The 15,952-nt window shown below is 37.4% G+C and overlaps 2 protein-coding genes across 3 annotated transcripts; one reads left to right on the top strand and one right to left on the bottom strand.

The window, feature by feature from the left end:
- Positions 1 to 2,623: 2,623 nt before the first annotated feature.
- On the top strand, positions 2,624 to 3,904 carry LOC112203659. Its single transcript, XM_024344588.1, has one exon. The coding sequence runs from the start codon at positions 2,624 to 2,626 to the stop codon at positions 3,902 to 3,904; it is 1,281 nt and encodes a 426-aa protein (XP_024200356.1).
- A 1,227-nt stretch (positions 3,905 to 5,131) lies between these two features.
- Positions 5,132 to 7,014, bottom strand: LOC112166865 (NAD-dependent protein deacetylase HST1-like). Of its 2 annotated transcripts, none has more exons than XM_024303789.2 (3): positions 6,859 to 7,014; positions 6,222 to 6,308; positions 5,132 to 5,732 (listed from the first exon to the last, which is right to left on the bottom strand). In XM_024303789.2, the coding sequence occupies exons 1-3, from the start codon at positions 6,929 to 6,931 to the stop codon at positions 5,302 to 5,304; spliced, it is 591 nt and encodes a 196-aa protein (XP_024159557.1). In that variant the 5' UTR covers positions 6,932 to 7,014; the 3' UTR covers positions 5,132 to 5,301. The 2 variants fall into 2 exon arrangements, with proteins under 2 accessions (XP_024159557.1, XP_024159558.1); XM_024303790.2 differs by having other exon boundaries at positions 5,132 to 5,729.
- Between the last annotated feature and the right edge of the window lie 8,938 nt (positions 7,015 to 15,952).

Raw genomic sequence — 15,952 nt, 5'->3', positions numbered from 1 at the left:
ACTACTGATGTTATAGGAGCCAATTAATCACCTTAAGAAAACAAGATCTTTATGATGGTCATACGGAGAAGCATTTTGCTATTAGAAGAATGTAGCTATAGGAACTCGGAAAGTTCAAAGACAAAAGGAAAGCGTTTGAGAAATGCTTCAAAATGAGAGACTCAAACACCCAACAATAAAAAAAGTGGATGAAAGATCCAAAGAAGATAGAGGATATATTAGGATTGTGGAGACTGGAGATGCCATGCATTACAATCTAAATTGCACTTCAGACCAAAAAAAAATAAATTGCACTTCTATAATACTGATGAAACATGTAAGGTGGGGCTGTCTAATAAACTGTTTAAAATTGGAAAGACACTACTAGTAACCTTGAGCCCTTGACATACATGTCAAACTACTGCTCTCAAATGGAATTTGCTTTTGTAAGTTTATAGTCAATCTCATGGATCAATTGTTTTCAGGTGTGACTAGAGAGAAAGTAGATGATTGAGGAGAATTAGCTGAGCCATTATTCAATGAATTTGCTTGACAAAAACTTAACCGAGTTGATTTGGAGATCCTATGATCTAAGCGCAATATGCAACCTAATTGGGAATAGTTCAATTAGTTGAACAGGCAACTAACTCCATTCCTATAATAATGTGTGTTGTTTTGCAGCCGTGCTTAGGATTTCTTATTACATCCAATGATACTAATATCTTGTTATCAAGAAAAATATAATAAAATATCATTAAAACTATGAGAGTAGTAGTGTGTCACTTCTATATATGAGAATGATATGACTTGGTTTTTTAGAGCTCATGATTTCGGAAATTGTTCAGGACTAAAATGAACATAAACATATGAACCATAATGCATTAGAATTAGAGATTTGTGAGACCTATTGTCTCGATTAATTTACACCAATGATGAACAGTTTAAATTATATATTTACTGTGTTACCAAGTAAAATCCGATAGGATTTCATCACGATAAGTTAGAGTTCTTTTTTTGGCAAAGTGGTAAGTTCAAGTTCAAAAGCACATCTTTAGATGCATCTTTTGTTTACTTGTACTCCCTCGTTAGTAAATATACTTGTAATTTTTACTCATATGGAGCATCATGAGAAGTTTTTTTTTTTTTTGAATAAGCATCATGAGAAGTTATATATTATAATTTTCAATTTAATGTGAATAAAAATATAATTTATCATGCCCTTTAGTCCTATTTATTTTCATGTTTAAAGAGAGGGAGAGGGAAAAAATTGATCAGAAAATACAAAAAATGAGGAAAATTTGCTCTGTTTTCATTCTTGAGGGGCCGGTCTGTAACTCTGTATGACTCGCATGACCAGGTCTCTGCGACTCAACGTCTTCTTTCTTCTCAATTTCTCATAGCTAAACCATCTCACTGTGCTATGATACACCCAAAGAAAAAGTGAAAAAACCCAACTTTGTCCAAAACTTTGGCTCTGTTTGCATTGCCCCAATCCCCTAAACCCCAACAAAAGCACAAAACCCTCTCTCTTTTCATCTTGTCCTAAAACCCTCTCTTTTTTTTGGCTACAAAGTGAAAATCATCTCCCTTATTCTGTGTCTTGTGCTTAGTTTCTGTCGACACCATGAATGAAGAGAAAGAAATGGCCATGGTTTCACCAACTGGGGAAGACCCATTTGGCAAAGAGGCCTACTTTCTCAAACCCATTATCCCTAATTCCTCCATTGATGAACCTTTCAAGCTCCCTCAGGGTTTCACCTCCCTCCCACCCCGTTTTGACCCAAAAAACTGGCCATTGAAGCTTCGATTCCGTGGATGGCGTCTCGACCACCAAGACTTACAGACTTGGGTCGCTCACTTGGCCCCTATTCACCAATCTACATGGAAGAAAGCTGGCATCTTTGAAGCCATCTTCAATTCCACGTACCAAATCAAAAGGAAAAAGGATTTGGTTTGTGGGTTTGCTGAGAAATGGTGTTGTGAGACCAACACATTCATTTTTCCATGGGGTGAAGCAACCATCACATTGGAGGATGTTATGGTTTTGGGAGGCTTCTCTGTTTTGGGGGAATAGAAGAGATGTTTCTGAGATGTTTCTGAGCCAAGGTCTTACTGAGATAAGCAATTGGATGTCCCTCTTGAGACAAAACTGCTCCCATACCTTGACCAGAAGCATCACACTCTACAGTGAATTAATTCCTTTGAAAAATCAGGGAGTGCAAGTATTGGTGTGGTGGTCATAGCTAACTTCAAATGTTCAAAAGCTTTTTTGACTTTTGGAGTCCACTTGAAGTTGTCTTTCTTAAGCATGTCCGCTAATGGGTCGGCAGTAATACCATAATTTTTGCAGAACTTGCGATAGTAACTAGATAATCCTAAGAATGCCCTTAACCCCTTTAAAGTCATGGGCTTCTTCCAATTCCTTATGCCCTCAATCTTTTCTGGATTTACTGAAACTCCCTTATCTGAGGTGATATGACCTTGGCTCAGAAACATCTCACAGTAAGACCTTGGCTCAGAAACAATTCATTTTCAGTCCTCTTGAAAGCAGAGAACTGAGAGAAATAGAAGAGAAGCTTGAGAAAGAGCGAAAAGGACTCTACGATTACTTGTTGGGTGTAGGAATGCTTGCACAACGTTATGGATGCAGAAATTCATGAAGAGTGGGAGTGATTTGGAGCATGAAGCATTCCTTGTGTTTTGGCTGTCCAGGTATGTGTTCCACAATACTCCTAATAGTTCAGTCAATAAGGCTGTTTTCTCCATTGCGATTCGTTTAGCTAGGGGGATCCCAATTGCGCTTGCACCTGCTGTTCTTGCCCACATTTATAGGGATTTGAGTATGCTGAAAATGACAATTGTAGCTTCAAATGGATTGAATGCTAGGAATGAAATTGTAGATGCCACAATCATGTCACCATTTCATTTAGTTCAGGTTTGGGCATGGGAAAGGTTCGTGGAACTTAGGCCTATACCTAATGTTATAAGCTGTGCTGAGCCAAGATTGGCTCGATGGGATAAGGTAGATTGTCTGAATGTTGGAAATATGAGGAGCGTTTTAGACAAAGCAGGTGAAGGTTTCATTCGGCGCCCTTATACCATGGCCATTAAGAACTGTGTTTTTCCTGCATACTATGTTGAAATGGAAAAGTGGGTGTTGGTTGGTCCAAACTTGGATGATGAACATGATCTAATGTCATTTGCCATGTTTTTGAGGGTGGCTGAGTTAGTTGGATTTGGTACTAGACAGAAATACCTCCCTCATCGAGTGGCTAGGCAATTTGGATTTAATCAAGACATTCCATGTTCTTCTGTTGCTGGACACAGCCACAGTTTTGAGAATGCAAAGTTGTACGTTCCATCCAAGCTTTCTGAGACAGATACTAGCATGAGATACTTGAGCTGGTGGCAGGAATCAGAGTCATGCCTCGAGCAGAAGAGTATTCCACTGAAAAAGAAACCAAAGAAAGCCGTAGAGGGGTCAAAAGAAGCAAACAAGATATTTAAGGCCACCGTTGCTTGTGATTATTCTCCAAAGAATTCAGAAAAAGTAGTGCAGGTATCTACAAGAAGGAATGATGATAGTGATAACCTTGTAGCTCTAGGATTTCCTCCCACATGTAATGAAATGAATGCTGCAGATCCTATGGATGAAGATGCACTGTCTATATCAGAAGTTCTGAAACATAGCAAGATAGATGAAACTGTTGAAACCAAGGAAAGTGGTGACTGTGAGAAATTATCTGGTCAAGTTCAAGATTTGGTATATTCAAGTGTGGAAAAAGGTACTGGTAATACTATGAGGTCAGAGGGAACAAAGAAGGTCCTGAAGACTGAAGCTTTCACCGGAGCATCTAAGGCTAAGTGTAACCTGCTAAAAAGCAGCGGACAGCAACACAAGAGGTGCAAAAAATCACATGGCTAGTACCATTGGTAACAAATGTGCTAGCAGTTGATTGTTTTTTGAAACGAGGGTTAAAAGGCTGTATCTGCTGAGTTAAAAGCAAATGAAGTCTAGGAAAAGCTAATGAACTGAGTTGGTTTCTAAATCCTGGTTGTTGTTACTGTACTTTTGCTTCGTTATCACGAATGAGTACTGCTTTTGTTGTCCTCCATCATTTAATATTGCAAGATTTGAAACTGAAGTATGTCTTTTTATGCATCAAATCTCTTGTTTTATATTTGACTCCTTTTTTTTATTTTTTATTTTTATATTTCCTGCTATTTAAATATGGATTATCAATATTATCTGTCTGGATGAGTCGGTTGAGCCCACTTCTTAAGTGGAATGGAAATGTACATTCAGAAAAATTTTAATCTCTGATGCCAAGTTAACAAGGAAGCAATTTAGGTTAACTTATCACTACTAAAATGATTGTTTACTATGCAGTGCTATTTTTTTTTTCTTTGGAAAGGTGCATAGTGCTATGATTATGCTCAAAGTGAATTGAACTTGATACAGGCATAACTATATTGTGATCTGTCTTATCGGAGAGTATTCTGAATAACATAGAGTATGAAATCTGGCTTATAACAGAGTTTTGTAACTAATTGTCTAAGCTTGGTAGCAATTTAACCTCTTCATGAAACACTTCAACCCACATAAAATCAATCTTACTAACATAGGAGCAATGTGATTTGTCTACACTACACAGGATATTGTGTAGCTCTCCCCATGAAAACAGAACCATGGACGAGTCCTTTACATCTTGTCTTTCAAAGCTGTCAACCTATGCACAGTATTCAGAGAATATGTTTTCTCCTATATCTCTAACAACACTGATTTGAGTGTTCTTTTGATTTCAGTTCCTTGGATCGTTTTTTGGGGACACGAAATGAACAGAATCCCATCCAATGTGTAGTACTGAAACTTGGACCGACTTGGCTTTTAGTCAATTTTTATCACTAAACCTCTTTTTATTGTCAAATCAAAAGATCAACATACCAATTTCAAAACAAGGAGCAAGAGACTTGAAGTCAGATCATCGCGCTAACAATGTACAAGTATTCAACTTCTAGGCTACAATTTTGCCGTGCAATTTGAACAACTCTTCTATAATACCAAAAACCCCAAAAAAATAAAAAATAAAAATAAATAAAAAAAAAAAGAAGAGGAGGAGAGAGAGAGATCACCTCAATAAAAGCAGCAATAGAAGAGAATACAGTTGGCAAGAAACAACAGTTCGGTACAATAATAATGTGTAGATGAGCGTTTTCATAAACGGGGGCACAATAGTACTGTGTTCACAAACACCGGATAAAATTCTGATTTTGCGAGGGATAACATAGTCGATCATAGAGCTGGCAAATGAAAAGGAGTACTCATGCGACACTATAGATCTCTTCCATCAACACCTTAAAGTCATTAGAATCGTCATACTCTCCGGGATCAGGGTTTTTTGGGCATTCTGAATTCCAGTGAGAAGCTGGTTCCGCACAAATACCACAAGACTTCATAATAGCACGTCCTACCCAGGCCCTATCAGAATGGCCACCCAACACATGACATCCCCTACAAACTATTGCATAGCCACTGCCAACAGTTGTCCTCTCCGGGTTTGGGATGCGATCCAGGTATGGGCAATCAAATGTCCAGTGTTCCTTAGTCTTCACGCAAACATCACAAATGTCAAATTCTTCATCCTCATCTTCTTCTTCTTCTTCTTCTTCTTCTTCCTCATCTTCTTCAAATTCTTCATCCTCATCTTCTTCTTCTTCTTCTTCTTCTTCTTCCTCCTTTGCTGATTCTTCTTCTTGTTGTACAAGAAATTAGTAAACAACAATTTAGATACATGTATGAAGTACAAAGGAGAACAATACAAATACTCTGGCAACAAATCTGTGTTCCTAAAATAACAGGTAAGCAAGAAAAACATATTAGCAAACCCGCCCTTTTACTTTTTTTACAATCTTATTCAAAAACTGCAAACTGAAAGCCACTACTTAAAAGATTTCGAGTTCAAGCTTAGTAATGGTAAAGTTATTAGCCAATTTCCTAAATTTTCTACAAACAAACTTGATCTCTCAGTATAATCCTTAATAAGTATTTTCAAATCAAACAAATGTTACAATACCACAGTTCCAAAAGCAAATATTTCAAAATGCAAAGGAACCTTCCCACAACAGAAATAAGGTATAAAATTAAATTCTCGGACAATTTTTTTTCGCCCAAAAAGCATAGAGCCTTGGCATTTTCCAAAAAATATTCCCCACAAACTGTAAAACAAAGATCAGAAGCATACCATGAGGGGGAGGCAGAGCCAGCGACAAGTAGTCAAATTGTTGAGTCAAAGACATTCCAGCAAGCTCCGAGTCTTTTGAGCCAGTACCTGTTTGTGGCTCCATTGTCGAGCACAAAACTCAGAAGATCATGATCTTGGAGGTATTCAAAGAGAATATATATAATGAAAAGTAGTAAAGTAGAAATCATAAGCCAAATTGGACTAAGGAACACAACCAAACTAGGAATAGGAAACCTAATCAAACTAGACCAGAGAACAACAAGTCTAGTCTCCTCCGATTACATATATATTATGTTGGCAATCCATGGTCAGCTTCTTCCTCTAAGACAGCAGCTATCAATTACAAGGACACTTAAACCCACAACATTGGACGTTGGCCACACAAGATGTAGAATTACACAACACAAATTTTCTGTCAGCTATTTCCAGCACAACAACCCCTTTTGCACATCTCATTCAAAAAATCCAGAAAAAATTCTGGATCTTAAATCAAATTCTAATCAACAATCCAAAAGCTCATATTTTCAGAGTAAAAGAGAATTTCATAAACAAAACAAAACAAAAAAACAAAAACAAAAACAAAAACAAAAACAAAAACAAAAACAAAAACAAAAACAAAAAAAAATCAAAAGCATACCATGAGTACGGATCTTGTCGTCCTGATCTATGGGGTTGAGGTTGGGCGGCTGAGCTGGGATCGCGAGAGACATGGTTTCGTCTGTGAGAGACAAAGTGGCTCACCCAAATTGTGTGTATATTAGGGATTCGTCCTTTTTCTTTTTTCTGTTTCTGAAGGGAGGGATTGGGTCTTTTATATGCTCAACTTAGGCCTGGCAATTCAGCCCATGACCCGTTAACCGCCCATTAACCGCCCGCTAAAAACCCATTTATTTCCGTCCAATAACTTAACGTGTTAATGGGCTGCCAACCCGTTAACAACCCGTTAGTTAACGGGCGGAAACGGGTTGCCCGACGGAACTCATCGAACCCGATTAGAAGAGAAAAAAAAAAAGTGAGCCTCATCCCCTGATCACTTTTATACGTGGCATTACTCCACTGCTTGTAAATATATTTGCCAAATTTTCATCAATTTATACTTTTTTTTTTATTGGTGTCAATTTATACTATTTTTCTACAAGAGATTGTTCTGTTTTACGTAAATACTCTTTAAATTACATAATATTTTAATTATCAATGAGACTTAAAATGTCAAATTCACTTTTTTTTTTTTTTTTTTGAAATGAGGCTGGTGCGGCTGCCTTCAAGCCTTGATTAATGATATTGTAGAATACAACGGGAGAAACATAGAGCCTGAACCCCAAATTACAATAAGTATAAAGAGAACATCTTGAAATAATACTAGGATTCTCCACAAAATCGATGTGTTCTAACAAGCACCAATTAGCAAAGAGTGCACGAATGACTACTCAATTTTCTTTGATATAGCGGTGACATATCGGAAAAATAACTTTAGCACGAAGAAATATCATTACAAATAGCACAATTTTCTCACTATGTTGCGATACAAAAATAAACCCAGCCACACTCAATTTCATCATGCCACTTGGAGGTTGCGTCTATTTGATCAAACAAATGGCTCGTTGCCTCGCTAGGACAAACAAGGCACACTGAATGTACATATCAGGACAAATCCCACGTTGCTCAACCAAAAGATGATAGAGCCACGTTTAATTAGAAGTAAAAAAAAATAGAGCAAAAAATAAAAGGAAAATGGGGTCTGAGGCCAAAGCCCAGTCCCCATACCCAATAGGCCCAAGCCAAACTAGCAAGTTTCATGAACCACGACAGCTCCATCCCTCCAACGCCTCCCCTGCCATCCCACCACTGACAACAGCGCCTCCACGACCAACCTCATGCCATCTAGCCGCACCACCTCTCCCCTGATCGAAGCTAAACCGCCCAACCTATAACTGTTCAAACCAATCTGATCTGAACCCAGTTCTCAACGACATCAGGCCGTCACCATCAGATGATCTCTGAACCAGAGACCCAACTTCGAAGCATCCACTAGGTCGATCATGCTCCTCCCTAGGGCAAGGTGACATCGATCTTTGCATCCATTCATCAACCCGCAACTGCCCTTCTCCATCATTTTCTTCAAGCTCCCTAGACAAAACCGCCATCACCCTGGAACTTACAATTCAACTAGACAAATCACCACCGGAAACAAGGTCCCTTTTAGCCCGTCCGACGATGCAGCCACGATGGCGTGCTGTGGGACCTGGCATACGCTTTTGCCAAAAGACCAGTCGTGCCTCCTAGGGTTTTGAGAGAAAAAAGTGACTTTAGACTTTTTCTTTTATTTTAGCAATGAATGAACACAATTACAAATATTTTATGCATCACTCCAAACCACAAGGAGAGAAACCCTAATACCCTAAGTCCGGTCTTTTCCGTTTTACTATTCAATCTTGTCTGGCGGTGCCCCGACGAGGGCTGACTCCGGCCTTGCTGTCGTCTTGGGTTGCTGTTGGACGGGTATTCGATCTGATTTGGTCCGAGGTTTGTTCATGGATGGTTTGTGCTTCGGATTTTCAAAAGGCTTGGCTTGTTTTATGGCCGCATCTCAACCAGTGGCGTAGGTGTGCTGATCATGACCAGTGGGATTTCGGACGGCATGAGTTGTGGTGGCGTGATTCAGGCGTGAGCTGTGGTGACGTGAGGTGTGGTGGTTTGGGTCGCTGTGGTGAGTGGCTGCGGCGGTGTAGATCGCAGCAGCACGGATCGTGGTAGAGCAGGTTGAATTGTGCTGCTGTGCTTGTGGCCAACAGCATGTCGTCAGGAGTGCTAGGCGTGTGACATACGACATGTCGTTGAGGGTGATGGGCTAGGGACAGACCAACTTGATGGACTCTACAGTTTGGACTATTCCTTTGGATGCTTTGGGCCTGCTACTTTGGGCTAGGGTTTCTCCCTAGGTCTTTACTATGTTTTAGCTTGTCTTTTACAATAAATTCCCTGTTTTTTCTTTTCAGGAACCTAAGCACTGATGTGCACCCAATGTCTCTGGAGTAGTACCGAAGGAGGATATTCGCTAGTTCTACGTATTGAATGTATAATGAGTAGGACTATATGTACGTACCACCTGTGGGTACTACCACTAGCTTCTTGTCTGCCTATGTCCTTAAATGACAGCGGAAGGGTATGTAACGGCCTATTCTAGCTTGTGATGAATATATTATTTCGCCCCCGTGGCATTACTCAAAAAAATTATAAATATTTTACCCACTCCTTTTAGATAACTACTTCTTCTTCTTTTTTTTTTTCTTTTTTTTTTTTTTTTGAATAATAGATAACTACTTCTACTCGCATACTTATGTGTGACATTTTAAATCTAAGATTGAAAAATCTTTGTGAGGGCTGGATTTTTTTTATTTAAAAAATATTGATATCATTAAAACCAATAGATAGAATAAGGTCGAGTCTACATATGCTTAAACAAGAAATCCTGCAACAGAATTCGAAGAAACCTATCTAAGCAAATAATATTCATGATTGTCTAAAGGAATGCTCGCTTTTAAGCAACCCTAATTTAGCAAGAAAATGTTTTTTTTTCCTCTAAAGAAAGTTCAATCATCTAGTTCTCACTTGCTAGCACGCATTTTGTGGTACAAATAAAAACTACAAACATCTCATTACTACCAAAAAGGGCTTATTTACACCAAAAATAAAAATAATAATAATAATAATAATAATAATAATAATAATAATAATAATAATAATAATAATAATAATAATAATAATAATAATAATAATAATAATAATAATAATAAGTGATAGATGAAGGTGGCAAAACACCCTTTTTAAAATCCCAAATAACCCAAACCTGAAGCCTCAAGTGCAAGCCCAAGCCCAAGCAAAAACATGGCTAGCAGAATGATAATGATCATGCATCATTTGCAACCGTATCACTGCCGCTATCTCTAGTGGCCGTCCCTTCAAACGCATCTTCGCTGACCTGGTTTGCGGCACTCCAAGACAAACCTCACCTGAGTATGCTACTTGCCTCGCCAACACCTCCTCAGCACATCTACCCTCTGATAAGTAGCGCAACCGCCACACTGCACATGATGGAGATCTTCTTCTCATACCACTGAGAAAAGCCGACACCGTTGGCAGAATCAAGTAGATCTTCCCTAACAAAATAAAAACAAATCAATCACCTAAAGCCAAACTATCGCTACCTTGATCCAACCAGATTTAACGCGATTCGCGTCTTACGAGGTCCACCAAGCCTCCGGTGACGCACGCAAGCGTCATAGCAAGGCTAGAGGACCACTAAATCCCTCTGAAGATGCCGGATCTCTTTTTGATCGACAAACCCTAAGGCATCGCTTTTTTTAGGGCCGAATTGTTTTAGGGACACCTAAAAGTATTTATGAATTAAAATATAAAAAATGATTAATTTCAGTTTACCGCCCTGAGGTTTGGGGGTGTCATCATTTCACCCCCCTACTTTCAATTTTGAATTTTTACCTCCTAAACTTTCCAATTTCAATCAGCCGTGTCCAATTTCTACTATTCCGTCCAAATTGGATGTTAAGTTTGACCCTTGAGGGCTAAAATGGTCATTTCAACATAAAAAAAAAAAATATATATATATATATTTTTTTTTCTATTTCTTAGGTTTTTTTTTTTCTTCGTTTTTATTTTTTATTTTTTCTTCAACCTATACACCACAAGTTATAATAGATTTATAAAAATAAAAAAATACTCTAGGTGGTTGAAAGTCGCTCGCTGGTCTACGATATTTGTGATATATCTCTGATAAAGTGAAGAATTTTAGGATATGTCCCCAACAAAGTGAAGAAATATTTGTAAAAAATAATTTTACACTTTATCTGTAAATAAATATCTGTATATCCCCAATAAAGTGAAGAAATATTTGTGTAAAATCATTTTTGGTCTACGATATTTGTGATATATCTCCAATAAATTGAAGAATTTTAGGATATATCTCCAATAAAGTGAAGAAATATCTGTAAAAAATGATTTAATACTTTATCTGTAAATATCTGTATATCCCCAATAAAGTGAAGAAATATCTGTAGAAAATGATTTAATACTTTATCTGTAAATATCTGTATATCCCCAATAAAGTGAAGAAATATCTGTAGAAAATGATTTAATACTTTATCTGTAAATATCTGTATATCCCCAATAAAGTGAAGAAATATCTGTGTAAAATCATTTTTTACAGATATTTATTTACAGATAAAGTGTAAAATTATTTTTTACAGATATTTCTTCACTTTATTGGGGATATATCCTAAATTCTTCACTTTATCGGGGATATATCTTAAATTCTTCACTTTATCGGAGATATGTCACAAATATCGTAGACCAGTGAGCAGCTTTTAACCACCTAGAGTATTTTTTTTGTTTTTATAAACCTATTATAACTTGTGGTGTATAGGTTGAAGACAAAATAAAAAAATTAAAAAAAGAAGAAACAGAAGAAAAAAAAACTAAAAAAACTAAAAAACAGAAAGAAAGAAAAAATTATGTTAAAATGACCATTTTAGCCCTCAAGGGTGAAACTTAACTTCCAATTTGGACGGAATAGTAGAAATTAGACACGGCTGATTGAAATTGGAAAGTTTAGGGGGTAAAAATTTAAAATTGAAAGTAAAGGGGTGAAATGATGACACCCCCAAACCTCAGGGGGGTAAATTGAAATTAATCATATAAAAAAATATAAGAAAAAGATAATGTATGTTCATGTCGGGCCCTCAGATTTGTGCGCCTGCAATGGAGGATTTGTCTGGTTTTGTTGAGAGTACTCTCATGGACCGGGGTGGCTGAGTACATCATCCGATCAAAAAAAGAAAAACAATTAATAATGTTTTTTGAGTGAGTTTTAGAAACACCTTAAAGTAGTTTTGAAAAACATTTAACAAGTTTTTCTCTATACAAAAATGTTTAGGTCAAATTTAAATAGCATATATAGGCCTGTTACGATTTAGGAGCAATGTCTCGATTTAGGAGCAATGTCATGAGCAGCTTCACAATCATCAGTATTATTATACAAACAAGAAATTCCAAAATGTCATTTTCTAACCAATACTAAAAATAGATGTGGGACTGAATAAGGTTACTACTTAAAGGAGGTTACTCGTTTAACTAAGGATCTACCAGATTATTCCATACGATTCCAGATATTGTGGCCTCCATTTCCATTGATATTGGATCATAATGCTACCACGGGATGGTAAATTAGCTAAACATTGGGGGTTCTCATTTGTACCCTACGGATGAACGCTAATATGCTATCAGACTATCAGAGTAGTAGTTTCAAGTCTCGACATATGGTCACCCTTCCTTTTATGATCCAAATAGCCATTCGAATTATCCTTGATCTATCAAAATGGATATAAAGCAAATAAGCAATAGCTTGTCATCCAAATTACTGAATTCAGGTGGTTAAACTATTGTATTCCACTGGAAACACCTTAACCGTACCATGTGTATCTAGGACTAGTTGCCAGACGCCTCTGGGTTGGGAAGAGATTCTGGAGCCTCCTCATCACTCGTTGCAAGTCTCAAGGTCAACAACAATTCTCTTGATTGCTTAGCAAGAAATATCTTTTTGCCTATATTCATTACCTTCAACTGCGGCCAATCAGTAAATGGAGGCCTATTCGATTTAGAAACTCTTTGTGCCTCATCAAGTAGAAGTGTTGCAGCTGCCTCATTCTGAAACACGACGCGGTGTATGTAATATCTGCCTTTTAGTTGTGTCAAGGGATGCCCCCTGTCAACAACTCTTCCCTTTTCTCTGTCAATTTCAAAAGAAAATACAAATATAATAATAAATAAAAATAATACCTTTAGAGAAATATACAATTTAAAAGTGGGAGAAATAAATGCATACCTAAGTTTTTTGTCGAGTAACTTTTTATTAACTTCTGGTATGTAAAAGAGAAAGATGGATCTCTCTTCGATTCCTCTGAATCGATCATAGAACCTCACATAAAGTCCAACAACATTGTTCTCGGACTTTATCATAATTCCTGCTGAGTTAACATGTACTACTGCTAACATGAATAAACAAATAATTAAAAGATTTTTCTTTATACAAAAAAAAAAAAACTAGAAATAAAAATCTTTTAAGAAGATCAAGAATTTACCCCATAATGGTCCTCCAGTGAAGCAATCGCTCAATGCCGCTAGAAGGAGTCCGTATTTAACCAATTCAACTGTTTCTTCCAAGCTCAGTCTACGTTCCGGATCCTTGAATTCCTTTTGCAATTCAGTATGAGCATATGTACTACCAGAGCCTATTGCAGAAAACCTCTTAATCTCCTTTAATTTTTTTGCACGTATTTTCAAACCTTCATCATAGTCATCTAGAAGGTAATGAATTTCTGGTTTCTGCAATTAAATTAAGAAGTTAATTAATAAATTATTAGGTATCAAGCATTAACAGATAAATATTTTGATTCAAGAGATAAACAGTTACCTCATTCTGAACACCTACTATAAAACATTCAGATGCTGCATCATCATTGGTCCTCTCCATGTTATAGGCAACCTTTGCTATTTCTTCAATAGATGTAGGCTCTTCTCCTTGCGGAACATTTTCAGACACATGCTCTTCCATTTGCTTCCATGTTTTCTTGCACTCACCAACGTTTCCCGCCATCGTTGCCAGAATTTTTGAAGTTATACGTGTAAATTTTATTTCTGTGTCTGATTAGGAAAATATCAAATAATAAAAATTAATAAAATGAGAAGTTAACAAACTCATAATATCTATAATAACTGTTTACCTCTACGTTGTCCTGCGTATGTAATTCTAGAGTCGAAGCCAACAACTGCCTCTTTATCCAAACGTACAGCAATATTTGTTGTACCTTTTGCTCTATCCCATATGCTGCACTGTCTTTTTTCGTTAGTAAACTCTGCTACAAGCACACCAAGTTCTTTTTTACTTTGAAGTTGAGGATCTGCTACAGCTGCCAAAACAGATTTCTCCTCTTTAAAAAGGACGAAGCCAAAGCCTTGAGATTTTATCTTGTTTTCTGCTGCTTCAGCTACAATGACTGCAGCATTTTCTACTGAGCCAAACTGTTCAAAGAGCTTGCCCAAATATTCTGCCACACACAGTAAAACAGAGAACTATATTATCCAGAAAAACAATCCTCTTGTATACATCTGTCAATTAAATGATTTAAATCAATCTTCCTTGACCATCAAAAGCAATACAACTTAAATGTGTCCTTGATTCATAGCTAGATATTACATACCAGAGTCCACTGAAGGAGGAAGTCCTCCTATAAAGAGTTTGCGCTTGAGTCGTTGTGCAGCAGAGACATGACTCTGATGTTCTCCCTCGTTCGCTTTCGCGGACTCCTCACAATCTGCATAAAAGCACAATCTGTTGATCTGTTGTGGACACCACAATCTCGACAATTGAAGGATCTGATCAAGAGCAGAACTTCCATCTGTGTGTGTCTGGTCATGAAAATAACAGCTGTACATTTCAGCATCATTGACATCTATATTTGTCTTCGGAAGCAGCTGAATTACGGCTTCATCTCCCGCCTATCCAAATTTTATCGATTTATGGTCAAATATCATAATATGATTCCCAAACACTACATTGATTAATTCTAAGTATACTAGCTGTGTAAGTGTGTGATAATTGCTCACTCAATATGAACACAGAGGTCTTCAATTATAAACTTGGTTTGATGCAACTAATATGCATATTTTCATGTGGCTGCATTGTCTTCAGATGTACCAATATGGATCAACAAGTATGCATCGGGGATACAGAATAAGTAGAAGACTTGAGGGGTTTTGTCAGTCATCACCACAAGTCAGAATGCTATAATATATGGTGCAATGTGCACACATAATTCCATTACTATTGAATACATTTTGATTTCCTTATGCTACATTTTGCAGAGTAATGTAATCCGTAGTTCTAACCAAGTTGCAAAATGTTTCCATTTTCAGAGACATTATGGAATGGGACAATACATAACACCCATTAAGAAAACGCAAGAAAACCCATCATCAAGACATTTTGATTTTCTTTCTTTCATTGGAAAAAAGAACAGAAAAGGAGAAAGCAAGAAAACCGCAAGGGGAATTAATGAAGAAAACACCAAGGCCCAGCACCACATTAGGCCAGAAAAATAAGTCACAAAGACCCAATCCCAAACTCTATTGCAACTAGCGATGCCTATAATTCAATTGGAACATCGTAATCACGAAAAGAATGGATTGCAAATGTACCAAGAGGAGATTTTTAACACCTGAAAAATTGTTCCATATATTTCTAAACAGTAAGAGAAGTTTCCAAATAGAGTAGAGCACGCAACGGAGGCTCACCCGAGCTTCACGAATGAGTGATGACGTCATCACCTTCTTGTCCGCACCACCGGTTGCTCTGAAGATCTGAAGCAGCTCTAACGGCGGCGTTGAACGGCCCATGGCCGAAGCCTCCCTCTGTCACCTTCTCCTTGGAGCCTTGAGAATCGTTCACCTTCTCCTTGGAGCCTTGAGAATAGTTCACCTTGTCGGAAGCAGCCTCAGCCTCAGCAATGTCAGTGCTCAAATCCTTGAAGAAAAATAAAAATAAAAATTAAAGAAATACAAAATCAGTTAACGATCGTTTCTTCAGTCGTTTATTAAATGGTTGGCTCTGTTACCGGTAGAAATCCAGATAAAAATGTTTCAACCCACACAAACCCTTTAAT

The sequence above is a fragment of the Rosa chinensis genome, chromosome 5 (assembly GCF_002994745.2).
Source record: "Rosa chinensis cultivar Old Blush chromosome 5, RchiOBHm-V2, whole genome shotgun sequence".
NCBI lineage: Eukaryota > Viridiplantae > Streptophyta > Magnoliopsida > Rosales > Rosaceae > Rosa > Rosa chinensis.
This window is presented reverse-complemented; position numbering and strand designations above follow the sequence as displayed.

Excerpts from the sequence above, each read along its gene's own strand:
- LOC112203659 (XM_024344588.1), top strand. The coding sequence starts at position 2,624 with ATGCAGAAATTCATGAAGAGTGGGAGTGATTTGGAGCATGAAGCATTC.
- LOC112166865 (XM_024303789.2), bottom strand. The coding sequence starts at position 6,931 with ATGTCTCTCGCGATCCCAGCTCAGCCGCCCAACCTCAACCCCATAGAT. Across the intron at positions 6,309-6,858 it reads CGACAAGATCCGTACTCATG|GTACTGGCTCAAAAGACTCG; the intron begins GTATGCTTTTGA and ends AGCCACAAACAG. Across the intron at positions 5,733-6,221 it reads GGCTCTGCCTCCCCCTCATG|AAGAAGAATCAGCAAAGGAG; the intron begins GTATGCTTCTGA and ends TTGTACAACAAG.